We start from the raw sequence: 24221 nt of genomic DNA on the forward strand, positions 1-24221 counted from the left end.
AAACTCTTAATTTAATTTTACCCAAATCTTGATTAAGTCGGGGCATGGGGAAAGGTTGACCTTTTGTTAAACTATGAAGTGTCAGATCAAATAATAAACACACAATGTAGAGAGCTTTTTCATTTATCATTTCTCTCCACAGAGATGGAAAGTATCCAAGAACTGTAAGTATGGTTTTGAAGTACTTTTATTTCCATTTAATGCTACTTTATACTTTCCGCCACTGCTGAGGAAAATATGGCAGACTGATACTTTGCAGATAAAGATTTAACAAACCTGTGATGTATGTTTTTAACTACCCAACATATCAATTGGCTGCAACATTAAGAACTAGAATCAATAATATAATAATATACTTACTGTATATGTGATAAAGTGGAAATTCGGTATAACATTTGATATTTAATGCAGCCTAACATTAGCTGATATTGCTGTTACTTTGGACATTTTGTAATGCAGTGATTACAGGCTACTTGTAGCAGTATTTTACATTGTGTTAAAACTATCTATCACGAGGGGAATTGCTGGGCAGCCGTTGCAATACAAAGTTGTAATCGTGCAAATATAAAAGTCTAAAATATTAATAAGGTGCGAATCCAAAATAAATAGGCTCCAATATATACCATCAGTTTAAGACTATTTAAGACTATACTTTGAGTAAAAATGTAAAGTCAGCAGTACAGCCTATTAGGTCGTGTTGATGCGTGCTGCTTAGTGATATATTAACTCGAACCAGGAGGTCAGGCATCATCTGTCTCCGTGATACTTCATTACACGTTTGTGACCTCTAATGAAAACATGATTTTAATCAGCCAAAGCATTTTTAATGTGCGGACGTGTCGCATTCTCAAAGCACGAGCGGAACCGGGAGTGCGCACTCTGTACCCCTTCTCCCCACCGCACACACAAACACACACCATCCAGCTTCAACCGCTGTAGGGGGGGCCACATGCATTGAAGGGACTAGCGTGAACGCGCCTCTCTCTCTCTCGCTTGTGCTCGAGCCGTTCCTCCGTGCGCGCTCCCGCTCAGAGACAGGCTTTTTCGGGGAGCCCGGAGAGCAGAGTCGCGACAGCGAGGAGAGAGAGAAAGATGGAGGTGAGGGTCGGGGAGAGACTCCTGTGCCTGGCTGTGCTGTCCAGCGTCTTCTTCGTGGATTCAGTAGTCGGGAAATACGTCAAAGGCATCATCAACACCAAAGAGGTGAGCGCTGTTTTTTTGGGTATTTCACGTCTTGAATTAGTTGGCACTTTGCGTCAATGACAGCGCCACAGAGAGGCAGCTGGGGAAGGGACTGCGTCTCCGCACGCAGGTGTTTCTGTGGTGGATGCACCGTTAAGTTGCTCCCGGACATCTTGACGTGTGTTTTTTATTGTCGCCTATATTAAACACAATTACCACTATTCTGCCATTGCAATTGCGCGCCGTCTGCGTGCGTGTCATCTGTGGCGTATATTGTACCCATTGTGATGGTCTTTGGCATCATAGCTCCAGTATAAGCGGCATCCCACCAGAACCACTGCTGCCGATCGAGCCTCCTAGTATAGCGACCACTCGCCTCTTAAGCCAATTCCAGTTTAACGCGCATTATTATTATTTTTTTGTTCTCAAATGTAAATTAGCAGTGGTATTGCTGTTTGTGATTAGTGGACCCGTTACAGGTGTGCGTCATATGGCTGCTGGCGCGCGGCGATGGATTGCCGTTTGATCCACGAGAAACTGGGCTCTGGCCAGCCCCGGGCAGATTTGATTATTTTTGGAGTCTGTTTTCAGAGAGATCGACATCATCGCTGCCCTGACAATATCTCTGAGTTAACATGTTAACTGTGCAGCTGAGCAGAGTCGGTAGCTCAGGGCCGTGTGTGTGTGTGAGAGATTCACGAGGCTACCACCTGCTGTTCCACATCTCTGCTTCGTATTCTCACGAGTTTGTGGATGAAGTTTGACACGCATGAGTAGAGCTGTCTTAATGATAGGATCTGTCTGATTCGCCTTGATTCCGATGATTCATGGTTGTTTAGAAGATTAGGGTAATTGTGTTGAACTGTGCTGTGGAGGTCAGCTGAGATTCTAGACCAGGGGAAACAAACACAAATAATAATTCATATGATACAAAAACCATTGCACAGATCTTAAGGTGATGTGTGCACATTTCTTTGCCTGACAATCCAGTTTAAAATGATACACAAACCATAAAAGAAGCTGCAAATGAAGCTCGAAACATTAATGACTAGTTACTGATAAGTCAACAAATAGTTTAATCTCTAACATGAGTGCCAGCAGTAGTTGATATTACTCCACAGTGGAGCTACTCAGTGACCAACAGCAGGGGGGGGGGGGGGGGGGGGGACTATTTTGTTGCACTGTTCAACCTGTGATGGGATGTGCTGTTGTTAAAATACAGCATGCATGTTCAGAAGTATCCCTCCACTGACGCACTGTATCAATATTGTGGCCCAACCACGCGGGTAGTTTCATGTAGATTTATGTGTTGCCAATATGCGACTTGGCAGCAAAAAAAGCGTTAAAATACTTTGCCACTAAGCACCAGCATATCACCGTATCGTGTACTGTTTATTGCCTGACTCCCCCCAAAAAAGTAAACAGAATCTATCAGACACCAGTTTGAACCAACAAGCTGTAATTCTCTTTCTAGCAAGCTGACTTGTTGGTGGTGTAACTCACATTCCCTGAACCTTGACTACATTAAATTAAAAAAATACGCCATGAAGTGAGAGATTAAAGTCGCCAGTTTAAAACTCTGGGAGGACGACGGGGATCTGGATGGATAAATTGAACAAGAGGCACTCATCCGTCCATCACTGCTGATGCGATGCCCTTGAACGAAGCGCTGAATCTGCACCTGCTCCAGTGAAGCTGCTCAGTGGTGGGCAATAGGTTTCACTGGGCAACTTCCAAGTGTGTGTGTGTGAGAGAGAGAGAGAGACTCTCCAGCTCGTGACAAGGACTTTCCGAGGCCTCTGCAGTAAATAAGAATATAGATTTAGTCAGCTTGTCTCGTTGTTTAAGGCCACAAATATAATAGGTTTTCCCTAAAAGTAGATTGTGCCCTTTAACTGCATTGTAGGATGTAACTCACAAATATTTTCATTATGGAACGATCGGATTACTTTATTGATTAATTGTTCGGGGGAAAAAAGGTCACAGTTTCTTAGAGCCAAAGGTGATGAATTTTTTGTCCAGTCAACACTCTTTATTATCAAAAGGCAAAATATATTAAAAATAATGATTAGAAATAGATCTGAGAGGCTACTGCCAAAGGATTTTTGTCATTTTTGCTTAAAAGATGAATACCAAAATAGCTGATGGGTTGTTGAGGGACTAATCGATTAAACAAGTGATTCTTTTAGCTTCCCTTCATTGTTCGCCAAATTTAAATGAAGAAATGAGTTAAGAGTCAACAACTCTTTTTACAAATGGAGACGTACACTTTATTTCTTTCATCGTCTTTCTCTTGCACTTGTGAACCCGTCAAGGATCATTTGACAACCTCAGCAAAACACCAGCGCACGAATGACATCAGGAAACATCTGCTTTGACATATTTTGTGTGTTTGTGTGTGTGTGTGTGTGTGTGTGTGTGTGTGTGTACTACATCAGTCTTACTCCAAGGTGACCCACTAACTCCACTCCACAGAAATCCCCTTCCTCTCAGATTGACACAAACACATAAAACGCACATAATAAACTCGAGCACTCGCACGAAAACCACTAAACGCTGTAGTTTTGTCAACGTATGCAGAGCTGAAGGCATATTTATTTTATTTTTGCAGACTTGCAAATTGACAAATGTAATCGACTACCCTGGGAGAGATGAACTGTTGGAAACTGTGGAGCGGCTGCAGAAATATAGAGAAACATAAACAAAGTAATCCCAAGGCACCGGTGCGGCCGGCTGGTCAACAGCTTTATTCGGGCTGGTCGATGTTTAGAATTAGCTTTGGCTCATGGAGTGTGGAGGCGCTGATAAAATGTCCCTTTGAGAGGCAGCAGTGGTTTTAAGGTCAGGGGAAGGTTGGCGTTTTGAATCCAGCTGGGACAATCTGGGAAAGGAATAAACACCTTGCACACCTCCAGCAGCCCGTTTCCTCTGTTTCCATAGAGATGTTGAACTTGTTTTGCTCAGTTACATTTTCACAAAAATCTGTATGTGGACGTAGTCACTGCCATGTCAACCACTGGCTTGTGGACTATAGTTTTTAAGCCTTTATAATTAGGCATTTTAGTCGTCGACGTTTTGTTTTTATGCAACCAGAAATACAACCGCATGCTGAATAAGAGACGTTTAGATGACCGAAATGTTACGATTTACAACACAGACAACTCCCAGAACGGACAACACCGTGGCAGCGACCTGTCAATCACAAGGTAGCCACACCCTAAAGCATACTCTGCTTTATCGTCTATTTAAAATGGGACCATCATTTACAAAATGAACATCACGCTGTGTTGAAGACCATGAAACTCATGTTTACAATGCAGGGCCACTGTCTCATTGACTTCTATACAATCTGACTTCTTTTTGCAACCAGAGGAGTCGGACCCCGATGGCCATTTGAAAGAATGCAATTCACTTTTCAGACCCGGAGGTTGCCGCCGGGTGGGGGGGGGGGGGGAGTTGCCATCCCCCTTGTTAGCAAAATAACCAGAATGCATCTCCTTTGTTAAGAGGAGAGGAGTTATTTAGTTTAATGTGTTAGTCTAGTCATTGATGCTTCATCTGACTGAGGTTTGTGCAAGTAAGAATTGATGGCCTTGACCATTGCTGTGAAATATCAGTAGCTGTTTTGATAAAACCGTGTTGCTGAATGAGCAGACGGAGTCTTTTAAAATGAAGGCAAAGTGTAATTTATCTTTATTTGACTGTTTTACAAAGTTCGTAAAGTAATGTTGAAGTGGAGCCTGATGTTGCCTGACACATAAAAGAGTTACTTCTACGCGGTGAGGCATGCAGCTTATTAATGAAACACTGGTTCCGGATCGGTACTCTTTATTGACCCAAAGACCAGTTATCGTGTCGAGACTGAAAACAGTCTTGATTAGTGCATCAGTAACATTTAGTCCAAGTATGAAAGACACCAGCATGCTGAGAGTTTATTAACCATCAGATGGGAATTTCCTTTTCCTTTGTTTGGCCAACCCAACAATTAACGTTGATTTAACAAAATGAAAGATGATTAAAAGTAGCCCAGACAACACTAAAACGTGGTTGCTCCTGCTTTTTTTAAGATGCTTTGTATAATGACTAATATATTCAAAACAACTTTAATAAACAAAACGATCAATCATTCAGCCCCAGTTTTCGGTATTCTCCTGGAAATGGAGGTTTGGGGGTTTAGAGACTTATTCTGTGAAACATTAGTCTTTAGAAAGGTTCAAATGTCTTTTGGTTTCCACAGTTAATGAAAGTATGTGAATTAGACCAGAAAGGTCTTTCAACTTTTGTCTTTTGAAAATTAATGAAAACGAACAGATGCCCTTGAAAGTTCTTTTTCTAATTTAAAAATCTAGCGGCCATATTCATCAGCTCGTCTCAGCTCGCTGGGCCTTTCTCCATCCTAAAATCAACATCACACCCCGAGTAAAGACACTGTGATGGATGTTGGCGTGGAGATAGCAGCTGTTTTGAAATGAAGGATTTCACCAGGATTTCTGGACTTAATAGGATCTTGAAGAAAAGAGGCCGAGTATATGATGTCCTGTTTTAATTAATGCCATGTCTTATCTTCAAATATGCCACTTCCAAATTCTTGAATTTTTGCAAACATGGCTTTGAAAGACACTGAAGAATCTTTCAAGTTGACATTGAAGTAAGTTTTGGGAACCCTCCACGTGTAGAACTTCCAACTCAATCAGTTTTCCCGCATCTCTTTTTAATGAGGACATGTGATTAGATACAGGCAGGCACCGCGCCTGTGTGCAGGTGTGTGCATGTGGGGGCGAGTGTTTTTCACGGATCCATATGCTTGCTTCAATGTGAATATGTGTGTGTCCACAGAGTCTGCGTGTGCTCATGTGAAACACCCAGAGAGACGGAGAGAGACCGAACTCCAGCGTATTTGTGTTTGTCGGTGCGTGAGTGTGTTTATGCGTCGCAGCGTTGTGTAACCCTGACTAATGAATCATTGAGAAGCCCAGCGGTCCAGGGGTGACTCGACTAGCTGATTGGTAATTAATTGTTAATGAGGCTTAGAAAGCAAACAGTGATCTGGAGGAGAAAGAGAGAGAAAAAGACCGAAAGCTACAGAGATGAAAGCACAGAAACTGCGAGGGAGGAAAGACAGAAAGAGAGAGAGAGAGAGAGAGAGAGAGAGAGAGAGAGAGAGAGAGAGACGGGGAGATGCTGAATTGACCGGATACTGCATCAAGGCCCAGCACTTGATTAATGGTGTGTAAACACACACACTCACACGCACATGTGCAGGCACGCACACACACTCGGGGAGGTGGCTGAGTGATTCTGTATCACAATGCAGTGGCCATGGGGAAATAAGAAGACTAAAAGGGGATTAAGGTAGACACCTCATCCGCTGTTGCTGTTCTCCAGGGCTCGGTTTCTGTTCTGCTCTCCACTGACTCTCTGTAACACACACACACACACACACACCAAGCCATACTAGACTAACTAGCGGCCGCTGGGTTTAGTTGTTGACGTTGGTGGGATAGCTCGGTCCTGGTGGTGATTTGTGCTAATAGCTATTTGAGCGGCATGCTGGCTTGTTGATGCCATCTTGGCTTTGTTCCACTTGGTGGTCTTCCTTTTTAAAGGGGAAGTTCAACGATTTTTACATTTCACAGTCTGTTTATAAGTCTCAGGAAGTGCTACTTCATCTGTGAAAAAAAAGTTGTGTAAAGCCCTTTGTGGAGCTGTGTGAAATCTAAGAAATGGCCTGAAGCGATGTCACTTGAGTCGGCCTTGGTTTGGGGCAAAAGACTACAAGTTTGGAAATGAAAAAGATTCTTCTGCAGCCCGCTCCTCATCTCTGCTTGAGGCCTGAGGCTACATTAGTCCCTATCAGCATAACACACTTAAATCTTTGACCAAACAGTTGACGGACAAGTTGCATCGTGGGTAACGGAGGCGCCAGGTTTTGACAGCAAAGAACAAATAGATGGATTAATAAAGATGTTATCTATGGCTTTGCTGCATCGGTATAGATCTCTCTTTTCAAACGACTAAATGCTAGATTGCTGGAGTTCTTATTTAATCCAAACACGCTACTGACTTTAAGTCTATTGTGCTCGTATTGTATTGTTGTGATTATTTTCATTATTGATTCATCTGCAGATTGATCGCTTGAATGATGTACTTTAATGTCATACGGTAGTTGCCGATCACATTGTCAGTTTGATCTTAAAGCCACATTTGAGAAGCTGGAACCAAAGAATTTGTGCTGGAAAAATGACGAATCAATCATCAAAATAGTTTATTATATTATTTTTCTGTTGATCGACGCTTCAGCTCAAGTGTAGATCTATTGAAAGGGGAATTGTTACTGCATACACTTATGTTTTTGACATTGTGCTTTCAACTTTGGTTAAAATTCTCCCGTTTCAATTTTACGATCCCTCCATCAACAAAGCCAGGTTAAAGAAATAGGATTTCTCCGGGTTTGTTGAGGAAATACATGACTGGTCTGCACAGAGCCCTGAGCTCAACCCCATCAAACACCTTTGGGATGAACTGGATCTCCGACTGCGAGCCTGAACTTATCACAGCCAACATCTGTGCCTGACCTCACTGATGCTCGTGTGGCTGAAAGGGAGAAAATCCCTGCAGCCAGGTTCCAAAATCTTGGAAAGCCTGCTTTGAAGTGTGGAGACATATGGACGTCCATTAGCTTAGAAGGAAAATGTCCCATAATCTCATGGGTGTAATGTTTGGGTGTCAGTGTGTTTGCTTCCTCATGTTGGCTCACCTTTGATTTGATAGTCCTGTTTAATCGAAGTGCTGTACAACCAGTTAAAGATACTACTGTTGGTAGTGAAGCTCAACGAACTGGCTCGTATAGCAAGTAGGAAGTTAGTTAAGAAACAAATGATCTGCTTTGAACGCCTTAGTTCAGTCGGAGCCGAGTTATATTTCTGCTGTGCTTTTGAAGGATGAGCGTACGGGGGTGTGACTAAGTGAAAGTGTTTGTGTGTGTTTGAAAGAACAGCTTGGCCTTTTGATGTTTCTATGGCAGCTGCAAACTGTAGGCATGCTGGCATGCTGTAGGCACTGAAGTGTGTGTGTGTGTGTGTGTGTGTGTGTGTGTGTGTGTGTGTGTGTGTGTGTGTGGGTGTGGGTGTGGGTGTGCGTGTGCTGAAGGTAAGTGTGTGACAGATGTTTGTGGGGGATTCTGTGGTTGCGTCCAACAAGGGGGTCTTTCACAGTCCTAGCCTGTGGTGAGTTAAACGATACCCCCCCCCCCCCCCCCCCCATCACAACCAAACCACCCTCCTCTCCTCTCTCCAGGGATTCATCTCTGGGTCAGCGCTCCCCTCTGCTGCCCCTGTTGTCATGGTCTCAGCCTTAAGCGTCATCCAGGACAACGCTCGGGGGGTGGGAGTGAGTCTCATGGCTTCAGTGGCTTTTGGAGTTTGCCATGAATTATAACCCAGTGGCTCCGGGGGATGAAGCTGCCTGGCAGCGGCTGAAATATGGCTGCGGTTTTGTTTGCTGTGATATATGGAGGCAGCGGGGCCGGCCACGCTACGCTGCTCTGGTTGCACTTTGTTTCTTAGCACAGAAATTACCGTGCTTGTTTATGTAGGGAGAAAGCCGGGCAGAGGTAATTACAGTATAATGGTACACGGGGAGTTTTCCTGGTTGGGTGGAGATCAAGAGTTCATAACAACCAATCTTCAGGCCAGTTTTAATAAAGAAGTGGAGAGAACTGTGCGCTAGTCCCTGAAGAAGCTGAAATGTGCAACAGATTCTTGTGTGTGTGTGTATGTGTCGAAGCATTGTGTGTGAATGCAGTTGTTTGTTTTTAACATTTGAACAGAAAGATTGATTTTAGCGAAAATAATCATAACCTGAACTTGGCGATACGTCAATATAATATCATTTCCTGATATGAGAGACTTTACCACCTGGATTTTGTGGATTTAATTCTATGCGACTGTGTTTTCCTGGTCATAAAAGCTACACTGCAGATGGATAATTTAGCTGACTGTTCTGTTCTGTGATAATTTAATACCTGCTGTTTTATTACATCCAGATAACGCATAGAACTCCAGTTAGGATTAGCTGTTGTAGGAAAGTACAAGCACTGACCCTTGTTCTGTATACTGCAAGTGTTGCTGGAGTTTTGACCTCTTTAGACTTTCTCCCTTCTCCACCTTTGGAGGAGGTGAAGCTGTGCCTGAAACACACTCTGCCTCTCCAGGAAAGCGAAAGTAGTCATAAACCAAATCATTACTATAGCTTGGAGCAGGGCCGGACATTTAAGTACTGACCAAACTGAGTTTGTAGCATTGAGTATTAAAAACAATTTTGAAAGTTGGCATGGCATTTTGTTGATTAATTGTTTGATGAAAAATGTCCACCACCATTTCCAAACGCCCAAAGAAAAGTATTTTTAACAGCCTAAACCACAAAGATATTCAGTTTACTATCATTTAAGACAAGAAAAGGCAGCAAATTGTTACATTTGTGAAGCTGGAACCCTCAGATGCTGTCACCTATATTGAAAGAAAATATACCTCAATACTTGTTGAATACCGACAAAATTGTGTCTGCAGCATAAGAAATAGTGAAAAGCTTCTCAGTCCTGTTTACTTAGTCTATGATATTTCCTCATTAAATTGAAATATATATTTCTTTAGGTAAGGTTTTATAGGTCTGTTTGTATTGATAACAATAAACTGACGCATTCATTTTAGAAGTTTGGTATATCTTATTTAATGGAGTCTGCAACTAATACATTGTTTCGTTATAGCTTAATTCGCTGTTTTTTATTGGCCAAAAAGTGTCCAACACGATTTCTTAGAGCTCAAGTTGACATACTGCGTATTTTGTGTGACCAACAGTCCAAAATATGTTCAGTCCACTATCAAACAACACAACTGCAAACATACGTCTCAAACAATTAATCAAAATGAGCAAAATTGTTGTTGACTAAAAAGGTCGAAAAACACATTTAGAGTCCTCTAACACTTCATACTTTAACTTGTACAAACATATTGCAAAACAATATTGGTGTTGGTACCAAAACTAATTTATTGCATCTGTAAGAGAACATAAAGATGATAAAATACGGTGATATTAAACTATTCAACATCAGCCCATTTGTTGCCTTAAAGGAGGCAGGTGTTGGATTAAGGGAGATTTATTGGCAAAGATATTCATAACTATGTTTTCTTTAGTGTATAATCCCCTGAAACTGACCTTAAACTTAAAAAGAGACGTTTATATCTACATACGGAGCGGGTTCTCTTCATGGAGTCCTCCATGTTGCCCCTCTAGCGTCTTTACGTTAGAGGCCACTTCGATAGGTGAGGGTGAGGGTGTCCCACTAGTTAAACCAAGCACTTGGTTAACCTAGTGAGACACCCTATTGATTAACAGGCTTTTACCACACATCTGTAGGTTAGATTGGTCTCTCTCAAGTGTCGTTTGTCTAAATAAAACCTCTCCCCATTTGTTGCACTAATTTTGTAAGGCTATAGCTATTACTTGTTCCTTAAAGCCTTGAGATCTCATTTTGGTTCAAAAGTCTTCATTCATTTTGTCTGCCTCTGGGCAGTCCTCCAGATAATGAAAAATGTGTGTAAACATCATGTGATATAGTGTCAGTGCTGTGTTCAGCACTATGATCCATATCTACAGAATGTGTCTGGCCACAGCTGTATAAAATATATATATATCTCCATACATACGCCATGCTGCTGCAGTGCCTTATGTAAGCTCGGTGAAGTACACCATCAGCACTATTATCTGGTCTCATGCTGCCAAGCTTATGGCTGAATAATATTAAAAACGTTTTGTTTTTTTTCCTCTTCTCCACCTCTCTCCCTTTTTAATGTGCTCAGCAGCCCCTTAATGCCCTCTGTGTTTACCCACTTTAGAAGTTTACCCTCTTGGCACCAGCTCCCTCATCTCCACTTGTCTTCTTTTTCTCTTACACCGAAACATGTTCTTTTACTCCTCCACCTTTTTTTTAAAATGTAACTTTTCTGAAACTCTCTCCTTCTGTTTCGGCTCCCCTCTGCTCTCTTTCTCTTTATTGCCCAGTTAATGTCTTCCCCAACTTCTATTTTCTTTCGAGCCTTCGAAGACAACTTATTTATTGCCTGTGGTTTCATACCTGTGAAGAAAGTAATGCTCCAGCATTGGAAAAAACCAAAACCATCTCAGTCCGCCTCTGACTCTGAGTCAGTAGTGATATGCTTATTCTAAATAATCTATAAAAACTATTCTATTCCTTTTGTATTTTCGTCTTATACAGACATGAAATGATGACAGGTAGGCTGAAATATCTCAGCATCTGTGGATGGATTCATGTGAAAGTGTCGTACAGATACACATTGTGCTCAGAGAATGAATCCTTTGCTCCCCTGACTTTTTTCTCTAGCGCTAAAAGTAGGTCATAGTTTTCACTTATCCCGAACAATATCTCCACATCTAAACATTTATGGCCCTCAAACAATAACTGCTACTGACTATGGTAGTCCCCCTGACTTGTCCTCTAGGGCAGGCATGACATTTGTGGCTTTGAGTGAAATGTCTCGACAACCCGTTTGATGGATTGCCATGACATTTGATTCAGATATTTTCCTCTGAGGATGAGCCGGACTATAACTTTAGCTTTCTGTTGACCTTTCACCTAATAACACAATCATCAGGGGTCGGTTTCGCAAAGATAGACTTCGATCAAACTGATAGCCGTGTCAATTCATCCCGTGCACGACGCGTTTAGTTCTTGACTATCTTAAGTAGGACTAGTTATCAATGAATTCTGTGTAAATTAAGACTTTTTTCCCAAACTAAAAAAAACATGGCTGACCAGCTTCAATCCACCAGAAAGCTTTACTGTGAGAATTCGGTTACTGTGACTTAGTTCAGAGTTAGCCGTGCGAGCACAGAGCTAGGCTGTAGACTCGTAATCTTGTTTCATTCATGTTAAAAAATGTTCTTCTTCTCTGTTTGACCTTCCCCCCCCCCCCCCCTCCTCTCTTTCTTGACTCCAGGACTGGGTTTTCCTCACTCGCTTCTGCTTCCTCACCGACTTTGGACGTCTGGACTTCCGGTTCCGCTATCCAAAGGTAGGACGACTTCCTGTAGCTGTGTGTGTGTGTGTGTGTGTGTTTTGTTGTATCATGCATTTATTTTACATCTATTATTTTCAATCAGTTTTCCCAGCTTGCCCACGCTTTCTTGTCTGGCAACATAAGAGTTCTACTTTTCTTCTTTCTTCATCCTTTCTTTCTCCACTTTAGCACCCAGTCCTCTCTCTTTCTTTCTTTCCTTGCTCTTACTTCATCTAAACCGATGCCATCGCTCCTTCCTCCTCCGGCTCTTCCTGCTTTACCCGCCATCGTCCTCTTTGTCTATCCTCTCCTCCTCCCTTTTGCCCTCCCCCGCTCCATCTTTCTACTGGTCTGTTTTGTTCTTCCGCTCTGTCTTCTTTTACTCATGCCTTGCTTTACTGCTGTAGCCTGCAGACTTTGGAAACAGTTTTTGTCGTATAAATCTCAAACTGTCCGACTGCCTCCTCTCTGATCTATGCTCTCTCCCTCCGTCCCTCGCCTCTGTGCAGTCTCGCTGCTGTCAGAACATATTGCTCTACTTTGATGACAGTTCTCAGTGGCCAGCTGTGTACAAGAGGCACGAAAAGGTGAGACACTGACACCCTCTGCATCATGTCTTATGACAAGCCATCATTAAAGAGAAATACACCTCCGTTTACTAATTCATATGTCATTATTGTACTGAAAAAGCTCTGTGACTCCAGTTTAGCTGGTTTCCACATTTAAACTTGAACTAAAGGGTCACACGCTGGTCATGCTGCTCCGAATAAAACAAAGCTGTCTTTCTCAGTTGTTCAAAGGCTTTTCACTCACAGCCAATGATGTATAATTGATGATACACGCCGTGATCAAGGATGGTACAATCCATATTTGTGAACTGAAAGTGAGACGCCAGAGACTTCTGTCTGAGCTGAAGCTGCTTCTCACAAAATAAATCATAGCTGGGGGATTTTCTGCAGATAGATGTTGACTTTCTGGTTATGAAACCTGTAACACTGCCTTTTGTAGTAAAGTCCACAAGTATTTGGACAGTGACACCTTTTTTTTGTTGTTTTGGTCGAGTACTCAAACACATCCTAAATGTTAATAAAACCGTGATGAAAGGGGTTAAGTGCTTACTATCAACCGTGATTTGAGGATATTTGCATCCACATTTTAGGACTTACAACCACTGCTCTGTTCAAAATGAAGGGAGTTGATATTTACCCGTAAAACTAAAAGTCAGCACTTTAACCTCATAGTTGTATTTAAAATCCAATCAGCCTGAGAACAGACCCAAAACAATAGAAAATGCATCTCTTTCCACGTACTTAACAGACTGCACTGTATGCATTTAGAGTAATCCCTACATTTGGTGGGTTCTCAAACTTATTCTACCATGCACATGTCTATACAGTGTCCATTCAACACCATGATTTTGTTCTAAACCTTAGGTTTGAGATCTTTGTCTTTTAAAGAGAGTGGCTTCATGTGATATGGGCCTCAGGTAAAGGAGAAGCGTGCATGAATCCTTAATCTGTGTTGTGTTCACCTGTATGCCACAGCTAGCTGTTTATGTTATGAGATATAACATAATACAGTCTATAAAATTGACATTAAATTGCTTTCACAACCAATGAATAATGTATAATGCGACCGTTTATTGTAAGTAGACGTCGGTACCCGCCGCTCTCCCATTTTAGAGCCGTGTGTAACCAGCCCAGTGTTATTTTATCAGCACTCGGCATCTGATGGTTTCTTGTGTTATTAAAGTAAGGTGAGCTTCCGAGTAAAGACTGTCATTATTAAGGTTATCAGGCATTTTGTGTACTGAATGGAAGAATCTCTTCTAAAATGGTCTAGCCCTGTTGGGAAAAAGAATAACATTGACCGAATACCTTGCATTGCTATAGGCGCAGGAAGTAATTTGTCGGTGTACTTTTCTTCTTGCTGACATCTTTCGACACACAGATGCGACACCATCTTGAGATATTTCCAACACAGCTGCAAACAGCACACCATTCCTCTGCTCTCAGACAGATTTCTGGTGTCATTTTCTGAAAATCAAAAAGTACGACCTTCATGCTACACTCATCATTTTGCAGTAATATTCAGCTGTCACGCAGGGAGAAATGAACCACAGGAGGGACAAAAAAATATCCGTTTTAATTCCACATAGAGCAGCTTCAGTAGACCAGAAGGCAATGCTGCCACAATTTCAATTACATTTTAATTAAACACTGTATATTCTGGACTGAGAAAACAGTCTCTTATGCTTTCAACGCTGCTCTGTTTTTCCTTGATATGCATACAGCTGAACGTAGGTATAGGCTGTATGTGGGTAATCCCAGAGCAGCATGCAACAAGTTATGGCACATTTTCTGAGCTTTATTGAAAAAATATCTTTTGAAACGTGTAGAAATAGAAGTAAAATGCTGAGTAGATGCAAGTGAAATTTGTTAGGGGGCGACTGTGGCTCAGAAGGTGGAGCGGGTCGTCCCTCAATCAGAAGACCGGCTCCTCTAGTCCGTGTCGATGTGTCCTTGAGCAAGACACTCAACCCCAAGTTGCTCCTGAAGCCTGTGCCGTGCTGAAATAGTAAATGGAGAGATCGAATAGAATAAATAGATCCTGATTGGTAGATGGCACCTTGCATGGTAGCCAATGCCATCAGTGTATGAATGGGTGAATGATGATATGAAGTGTTACAGAGCTTTTGAGTGGTTGGAAGACTAGAAAAGCGCTATACAAGACTATTTACCATTTTAGGGCATTTTTGAAGGTTTTAAACGTTGTTCCAATATTTTTGATTATGTGTTGTCTCCCGTCAGACCTGCTACCAGAAGGAAGCGGTGCTGAGGCCCGAGAACAACCAGGTCATCAACCTCACGACGCGCTACACCTGGTCAGGCTGTGTGGTAAGAGCTCACACACACCCACACACACACACACACACACATAAATAAATATACAAGGATGTACACACACTATAATGTAATAAACAGAATATAATGTAAAGGTTTACCTCTGACTTCTCTCTATGCTTTTGCTAGAGACTGTCACATTATTCCATTTCATCACCGCACAGTTACTTTCACCTGTCCTATTGCGTATTCTTTTGTAATGCAAAAAAAGGAACATAAATATGTAAGAAAATGGGTAAACAAGTCCACGGAGAGGCAGTGAAAGCTGATGGCCTGTAATGTGTTTTTGTAACATTTTACTGATTCACACATTTACTGTGTTGCTGCGTCCTAGTCAACCAGAAATGGTCCAAAAGATTTTTCTCTCCTCTAGCACCTTTTTCTTTTTTTTAATAAAATATTCCTTTTGTTTCTTTTTCAATAAGTAAGACAACATGTTTGTTTATCACATTAGGAAGTGTGATTGCCAGCGTGACTCTGTTGTTGGGGCGGTTAGTGGATCTTGTTGACACATTTCAGGCTATATTGGGGTGTGAAATTTCTTTGTATCTCGATATATCAGGCTCCCACTCTACTGTGATAATTCAATGCGTCTCTGAGGTAAAACACGCAGCCTTTTTGGAAAACAACATTCTCTGTGCAGACCCATCCCCCCCCCATTCATGCATTTCCTTTATCTCTCTCTCTCTCTCTCTCTCAGGTGGAGGGAGACGGGAATGACGAGGTTCTGAGCTGCGTGGGCGGCCGTAGCTTCCGCTCGGTGAGGGAAAGATGGTGGTACATTGCTCTCAGCAAGTGTGGGGTAAGCACCGACCTCTGACCCGACTCCTCCGGCCTTTCCTCTCTACAGGTGCAGGTGTACCACCATGACCACCTTGATCAGGCTAGCCGCTTTGGGTGCCTCGCATGCAAATATAACGGTGCAGTCACCGTTTGTTTTCTGCTGCTCTTCAGACAAACAAACTTCATCACTGTCGTCCTCGTCAGCATCATCTATCCATCAATGATCAGATTGCTCCTTTTTTCTTATTGATAACAATAATATAGATGTCTCAGATATCCATATAAATACACCCAGCATACCCGGAGGAAGGCTCTGTGAAACCCTGGATGTGTTGAGGCTACTTTTATTGTGCTGTCTCTCGCTATACATTTTAAATCAACTATGATTCAACATAATTTCTGTTCCAGTATGTGCTTTCCCATTTGAGCATTTAGCACCAGGCCACATTTTGAATTCTTGAACTGCAAGGACATGTAACCCTTTGATTTACAGTTGTTATCCAAATGAGATAGAGAGACAGATACTCTTATAAAGATTGCAACTTTAAAAAGATTGTATTCTACCTTGGCTTATAAATGCTGATGCAAGTTGCAGAGCCATTAGACCCGATCCCAAATGTAATATAGCTGACTCTCTGCTTTAACTGTGCTGAACAGTCCCTACAAGGGTGTCCGCTGCTATTGATTTGCTACCTTCAGGGACTTTTTAAGCATTGTGTTATTTTATAATGGGGCTCAGTATGGTGCTAATGGTGCGCTGGGAGGGGGGGGAAAACACAGTTAGCTGCGGTGTGTTGTTTGTTGATGCGAGTTTGGACTGGGGCACTCGGTGAAGAAATCAGGAGCTCGTATAATGATGGCTCTGCTCAGTGATGCTACAGCCTCCTACACCGAGGGCTTCAGTCAAGGAAGAATCCCAGGAATAGATGTGTGTGTGTGTGTGTTGTTTTTTTTGGTGAATAAGTAAGATTTCTGCTGAAGTTGTGTATCACTGTATGCCTGCCTGCCTATCAGTGTCTCAATCTGGTTTGCATCAGTGTCATGCTCCTGGTCAGAAGTGTGTGAGGGGTTTTTCTTTTGTTGTGGTGGATTTGTTTTTCTGCTGTCGGTTGAAGAGGGATATGATAAGAACAGATGCTTCCCACGGAGTGTGGTTTAGTGTCATGCCAGCGTCCGCTGATAGACGCCCTGCCTAATGCTGTTGGACTAAAGAGTTAGAGCTCGTCTCCACTCCCGCAGACAATTTACACCCCTCGCCTCTCGCCTTCTCGTTTCCCTTATGCTTTCACACCTCTCCGTCTTTCTTCGTTTGTCGCTCACATTTACCGGCTGCGTCCTGCTCTCTTTCAAACTGTGTCACCCAAGCTGTGACGCGACTCCACGCCTTTTCATATCCATTTACCTCTCCGTCTCCCGCTCCTCTCCGTCAGCCTGTCTCTAATTGTGCTTTTCCTCTCCATCGTGCCCTCTCACTGGACTCATTTCTTCTTCTTGTTCATTTAATGCATTATTCCGTGCCCCCTCACTTTTATGTGCTGCTACTTATTCTCCTCTCTCTTTGTCCCTGTTTCTCTCTTATACCGCCTCTCATTTCATGTACTTTCCATCTCAGTCTTTTACCTGTGCTGAAGTGGATCTAAATCTATATCAGCTCATAAGCCCCTTGAAACCATAGGGTGTCTCAATCCCCAGATGTAGACTCGCCTGCATGAAATGGTAAAATGTGAGGTGGATCATTATTTAACATTTCCAGGAAATTTCACTTCTTGAATTATAGCAGGAAACCTCAAGGCTGCAAATCATTATATCATCAGGGAAAAAACGACGGTCATTATAAATACAATTCAGGTTATCACAAATTACAGAGCAGAGGACCTCTGGCAGTCAGAAGGTTTTTCAGACAAGTAAATTGCCAGAATAGCCAAAGTTCACTAATATCAGCAGGCATGAATGTTGTTTTGTCTCCTGCAGATGTATTTGCATGAATAGTATTTATCTTGGTAATTTAGTCTCAAAAACTTGCATCAACAACATACTCTACTGTCCAGCTGTAATTACGTCCGTGGGGCGGTGTGTGTTTTCACAAGGCAACACTTATTTCTGTGTTATTGCCTTACATTAAACTATTTTGATAAGTTACAAACATATAACTCATTAGTTGGGGCTAATTATACCATTAATTGAAAGTCTGCAGATAACAGAACAACAAAATGGCTTCCCTGCTTGCCAGCTGCTGCTGTCTGAGCGCTAGTTTATGAGGCGTTTATCCTTGGGGTCTTTCAAACAGAAGTGGAGAAAGGGAAAGCTTTGAATGGTTGTAATCAGCCGCTATTGTATTATGCTGAGCAGGACTGCAGTTAATGAAACTAAATAACCTCAGTAGGGAACCAAGGTAGTGCCGAAATTGGACTCGCCAGGTGACTCATCTTTATAGAACAAGTTTAGAAAAACGCCTACGTCTACTGTGTTCTGTCCAGAAATGTAAACTGTCTCTCGTAAAGACTTCAGCACAGTCGCATACAGAGGAGGGATCCTTATCATATCACTCTGTGAAAGATGGGAAGCCCGTTTGGACTTGACGCATTTCACTTCTTTAATGTGATAAATAAGAGACAATAACACGAGTCTCTGACAGTGTTCGGAGTCTTTTGGGAGATTTACTCACTTTTATAGGAAATGAACAAAACCCGATGATTTGTAGATTGTGTTGCTCACATTGTCAAAACAAAGTGCAGTGCTGAAGAGTGTGATTCTGCTAGTGTAGTATGTCAAAATACACTTTGTCAGAGCTGCAACTAAAATGTTTTTTCATTATTAACAGTTGTTATTAATCTGGGGATCATTTTCTGGATTAATTGATTATTTAAGGGAAATCGTATCGCTAAATCGTGTTGATTTGGGGAAGGCCCTTTCCTGTTTCAACACGTGAATGCCTCCACGCACAAAGCAAAGTCCATAAAGCAATGAGTTTGTTGATGAAGAACGTCACTGGCCCTTCTTCACTGCCCTCATGATTCGATTTGATTCTGATTCCTGTCAACGATTCTCGATGCATGTCGATGCGTCTCAATAAATGATTATGGCATTTTACACAGCATGAGTTAGCCTAGTGGCTTGTGGACTTTAGTTAGTTTTTTCCGTCGTCATAGCTCTTCTACTCTTACTTGGTTTAAGTCATTTTTTCAGCCCAACATAGTTGAAACAGAGCAGCTAATACTTGTGGCGACAGCAACAAGCTAGCAGACTGCCATCTCTGTAGGCGTGTTGGTGTAGGAGTGTATCAAGCTCCGCCCTCTGTGAATGACAGCAGAAATGCAGTAAAGCTTCACACTGAGCTGAAATGAAAGCACACTCCCGAGTATGTTCTGTCACTGCATTGATTCAGAGCTGTCCACGTACGCGTCCCAATGCATTTTAGAATTCAGAAATGTCTAAACCTCTACTGCCAACCAGTAGTCAGGCGCGACATCAGTGCCGCAATTAATGCTTTTGTGGCTGAATGGGGGCAAATCCTTGCAGCCAGGTTCCAAAAACCTTTTGGAAAGCCTTCCCAGAGGAGTGGAGGCTGTTATAGCAGAATATCAAAGGGACATTTGGCTTTGGAGGAGCTTTGTGAAGTCTGAGAAAGAGAGCTTTTCAATCTAAAAGTGTGGAGTTTGAAAGACGTTGGCGTCTGCCAGGCAGAGAGGATCTAATGAAAATGCATCGTCAACTTTCCTTATAGGAAATGTAGAATAGAGTAAACTCATGCTAGGGACTAATAGGATACATTTCAAAATATATTTGACCGTTCCGTTTAAAATCTACCTCTTGCGACTGTGAGTCCCCCAACGTTGTGGAAGTGCAGTATTAAATTGCTGGAGTATCCCTTTTAATGTCTCATGGTTTTGGTTTTGAGCGTAATGTTCAGCTGTCCACATATGGTAGAGGAAAAAGATCCACACTCTAACAACTCTAAATGCAGTTATCAGCAGCCCAGGGGGAGCACAAGATGTTCAAGACTGCACAGGTGTTTGGGTTAGAGCACAGTCAGTGTGTGATACATCAGCACAGTATATCAGAAGTGGATGCCTTTTACACCTGAAACCAACAAGCAACCCCAGAATCATCCTGTGACTCCCTGTCAGTCCCAACAAGAGGTAATCTGCTGTGTGAAGTGCTACTTCTTCCCTCATCTCCCCTGCATACATCTCTCGTTCCCTCTTTGCATGTGCTCCTTTCTGTTCGTTCTGGCTTTCTCTCTACATGGTCTTTTTTTTTTTTTTTTTACTGTCTCTCTTTCTACATCTATCACTCTCTGTATCTCTGTCTCCTTGCTCTTTGTGTCTGTATTGATTTTGTGGCAGTGCACGCTCTATGCCTCTCACCCTTTTTGATAGAGGGAGTGAGATGGAGTCGCAGGCTGCCAAATGAAATCAAAGTCGTCGTCTTTTTTTTTTTTTTTTTCACTCGCTCCACAAGCGCAAACTCCATCGGCTTTGAACTCGCGTGTGTGAAATGAGCTCACTGTGCTCCGATTGTCAACCGATCTCTGCCTCCCTTCTATCTCGTTCTCTGCTCCCCATACCACTTTTTTCACCTCCCAGAATTCACTTTCAGCTTGACACTTTTTTTATTTGTGTGACTGCCAAAAAAAACGAACATATCATTCCAATATGGGTTTAACACACCGGTGTGTTCATTTACTTCACGGTATTTCTCCTTTGCTGCATGTTTACAGACCCAGATATTCTCTTTTTGTCCTCTTTCACAACATTGTAATGTAGAGCAAATACATCGATCGACATAAAGTTTTGATATAAAAAAAGAGCGCGCTGCATCAAAGCAGAGAAAACTGTTGCTCTGGATATGATCCATCCTTCCTTCCTGTTAATCTGGGTCATATTCTCATTGGCAGCACATTAGCAGCCTAGATTCCTTTTTTTTTTAATTCCTCCACTAACTAACCTCCACACATCTGGGGGATCCCGAGGCACTTCCAGGCCAGCTGGGGGATCGACTGACTATACGGCACAATTACACTGAGCAGCTCGACCAACAGTGTGTCTCTCCCCAAGGAGGATTTGGATGTTTTCCTCCTCTTGTAACAGGAAAGGTTTTTTTTTGTTTTTTTTAAACGTAAAGCTGTGGCAGGCAGAGATTTCATTTCAAACAAAATCACAAATTCACGTGCGGTACATTCGCCGCCTTCACTCACATGCTGGTGTGAAGAATGGATGTCAGCGGTCAATTACTGCAGCAGAAAATGATGAATCAACCATCTTTGAAAATCAGCAAAACTGTCTCATGATTGACGGGCGAGCAACGTCAGATGCTTTTCGTCAGCTTGCGGATATGTTGCATGGTCTCCGAGTGTAGAAGTGAAAGCGGGGCGATGTGTTGACATTGTGATATGAGGTTAGACGTCCTCTGGGATCGTAATTTTCCTGATTTGGTGGCGTAGTTTAGATTGTGGTCTCAACGGCTGCATTGCTGTGATCGTATTTGGTCCTTCTGAGTGTTGAGCAATAAAGCGTCTACTTGCTTCGTCATCACAGCAGCATTATTAATGAGGCTGGGTGTTGATCTTCAAAAGTGTTTTGGTCCCAGAAGAGCAGCGAGTATCGGCCATTCTCGTATTCTATTAGATATTTTCCTCATTTAAATCACAGTTTTAACTTTATTTTTGTTTGACTGTTTATATAACATTTTACTTTTAAGAACGTTGGCTTCTTTTGACAACAAATAACACCTTATCTTGCTTTAAGATTAAGTAAGGTAATGAAAACAAGTTACATTTTTTTGGTATTGGTACCAAAAAAAATATTTCATTAATTTATTAATGAATCGATTTATGATTAGTGCAAAGAGAGGCGGCGCCATCATGACATCTGAAATATAAATGTCCCCCTTTTGGTTCAAAGACATAGCAAATGTGATTTAAAGTGCTGATGCAGTGTGTAATTTAATTTCAGGAGGACCTAAATGATTTTCTATGAATGTCAAACATCTTGGTGACCTTGCACTCATATTAACATGACAATGCTGGTTTTAAGTCCAGCTAACATTTTGTTCTCTCCCATCATTAGATTTATAATGAAACCTCAAAATGTCAGAGGAATAATGTTTATAGAACGTATCTAAAGAGTGGTTACCTCTTACTGTCGTTGTCCAGTACAGCTTTAAGATTGAATGTATATTTTGTTCAGCTCACAAAGCCTGAATGTATTTTTTATTTCACCTCTCTCTCTGTGTCCTCTCCTCTCCTCTCTCGCAGGGCGAAGGCCTGATGCTGGAGTACGAGATGAAACTGTCCAACGGCCAGTCTTTCTGGACGCAGCATTTCTCTGCAGATGAGTTCGGTAAGAGTGATTGGACAGAAAAAGAGAGATTATGGAAGGAATCGCCGATGGCACAAGCCAACACCACTTAGCACGGCCAATAAAGCACACTGAACTGAACAAATTACAATAATGAAGGGACGGCTGGATGAATTAATGATGATAGATGAACTGAGAGGAATGGATGAAAAGAAGAAGAGGCCCAAGTAGCTTCCAAATGAATTATTCCTACATCTCCAATGTTCTGCCTCTCCCCCTCTCTTCTACTGTAACTCTCTCTGCTTCTTAACTAATCCAATATCCTCATCATGTACCTGCCTCTCTGGATTTTTCACCATTTCCTTTTTTCTACTTCTACTGCCCCTCTCTTCCTCACCTTGATATCCTCTGAACCTCATTTTGATTCCACCTCCTCTCTCGCGTGCCTTCCTTTATCCCTTTTCTTTCTCATCAATTATTCTCTTTCTTTCCTCTACTTCCACCATCCCCTATTCACAGGCATCTTGGAGACGGACATCACCTTCCTGGTCATCTTCTCCCTGGTGTTCCTCCTCTCCTGCTACTTTGCCTGTAAGTACCGCCTTTTCCACTTAACTGTATCTCTCTTCCTCCCTCTTCTCCTATGAGCCAATTTATTCTGACTTTCAGAGCCCCAGCAATCATTTAATGCCCCTTTTCTTCAGATCTATTATAAAAATCTACATGCTTTCTTGATGGGATTGGAGTAAGTTCTCATGTTTCCTCTGATAAGTAAAGGGGGAGCATGTGCCTACTTTTCCCTCGGAGCAGGGAGTTTGTCAGAACGAAGCAAGAGCAATCTAGAAAGCAGGAGAGGGAGGATGGCGAGAGTGGGGTTTGTTTTTTTGTGTAAAGTTGAACGGTTGAATGGAGAAGGTAGTGGTAGCCTTAAGGTTACTGAAGCGAGTTTGTCACACGAAGGTCAGCTCAAATAACCCGAAGCAGCTGAGAGCAAGAGCCCCACTGATCTGTCATTCCTTGCTTTCTTCGTGTACTGTAAGGTTTCCTTACATTTCCTAAGGATTGACTCACTTAAATAAATAAAAAAAACACATTAGTATGTTATATATTTTGTTGAGTTGTGTATTTACATTATCCCAAATATTTCCAATAATGTAGAAATCTGTAATTGTATGAAAGTTAACGGTGCATTTCATTCGTTTGCCCTTTTCTAGTTGCTCTAACTTCCGTGGAAACGTGTTAAGCACCATATGGGTGAGGAAGGAAGTCTGCGCGCCACTCGATTTATTGCTATTATTCGTTGCCGTTTATGCGCGTTCCATTGACGGAGCTGTCCTCTTAAAGCCCAAACGTACGGGTGATCCAAACGACCCCGAAGGATAACTGCGCTGGGCTACCCTACGATTTAAATTAGCCACATGCCTCAACCGTCCAGCAACAGTAGCTGTATGGGTGGTCGACTCATCTAATTGTACGTTTTATCGGTTCATCCTGTTGTGGCCTGTCTGCTCTCTTTGTGCTCGCTCACTGACACAGTCTGATATATCGCCACACAGCTGAGAGACTGACAGGGGAAACGCATAAAAACACACAGCGATGTAACATCCCCTTCTCTGCCGCTTTGTAACGGACGCTAATGAGTGCCATATACATTGAGCCTGGATGACGCAGAGGGGCGTGACAAAGCGGGGCTATTTGACCTGGGAATGAGAAAGGACTGCACACCCTTATTGGCTGGGGGTTCTCCCAGTCTTAGCTCAGTAGCTGCTGGCTAATCCGGGGAGCATTCAAAGAGCGGAGCCATTATCGCCAAGTTTAACTGTATTCCATTTGTTGCAATAAATGGTTAAAATCTATAACGAGAGTGTTCCTGACTGAATTATACCTTTTTTTAGAAAGCAGCTTTTTGTGATGTAAAGACATCAGAATTACAGCGCTCTCCCTCTCTGTGTGTGTTGTAATCCAAGCCTCTCCTTGCT

At 42.3% G+C, this 24221-nt stretch overlaps 1 protein-coding gene across 1 annotated transcript in view; it reads left to right on the forward strand.

Moving 5' to 3' along the window:
- Positions 1-984: 984 nt before the first annotated feature.
- Positions 985-24221, forward strand: part of tmem145 (transmembrane protein 145) — a gene marked incomplete at its 3' end in the record, with an annotated part of 33205 nt that continues 9968 nt past the window's right edge. The window contains exons 1-7 of the mRNA XM_079164845.1: positions 985-1203; positions 12198-12272; positions 12767-12844; positions 15068-15154; positions 15861-15962; positions 22200-22284; positions 22762-22833. Coding sequence (XP_079020971.1) covers positions 1093-1203; positions 12198-12272; positions 12767-12844; positions 15068-15154; positions 15861-15962; positions 22200-22284; positions 22762-22833 — 610 coding nt within the window. The 5' untranslated portion in view covers positions 985-1092. The remainder of the gene's footprint in view (positions 1204-12197; positions 12273-12766; positions 12845-15067; positions 15155-15860; positions 15963-22199; positions 22285-22761; positions 22834-24221) is intronic.

Source organism: Pholis gunnellus (assembly GCF_910591455.1).
Source record: "Pholis gunnellus genome assembly, chromosome: 8".
In the NCBI taxonomy this organism is placed as follows: Eukaryota; Metazoa; Chordata; class Actinopteri; order Perciformes; family Pholidae; genus Pholis; species Pholis gunnellus.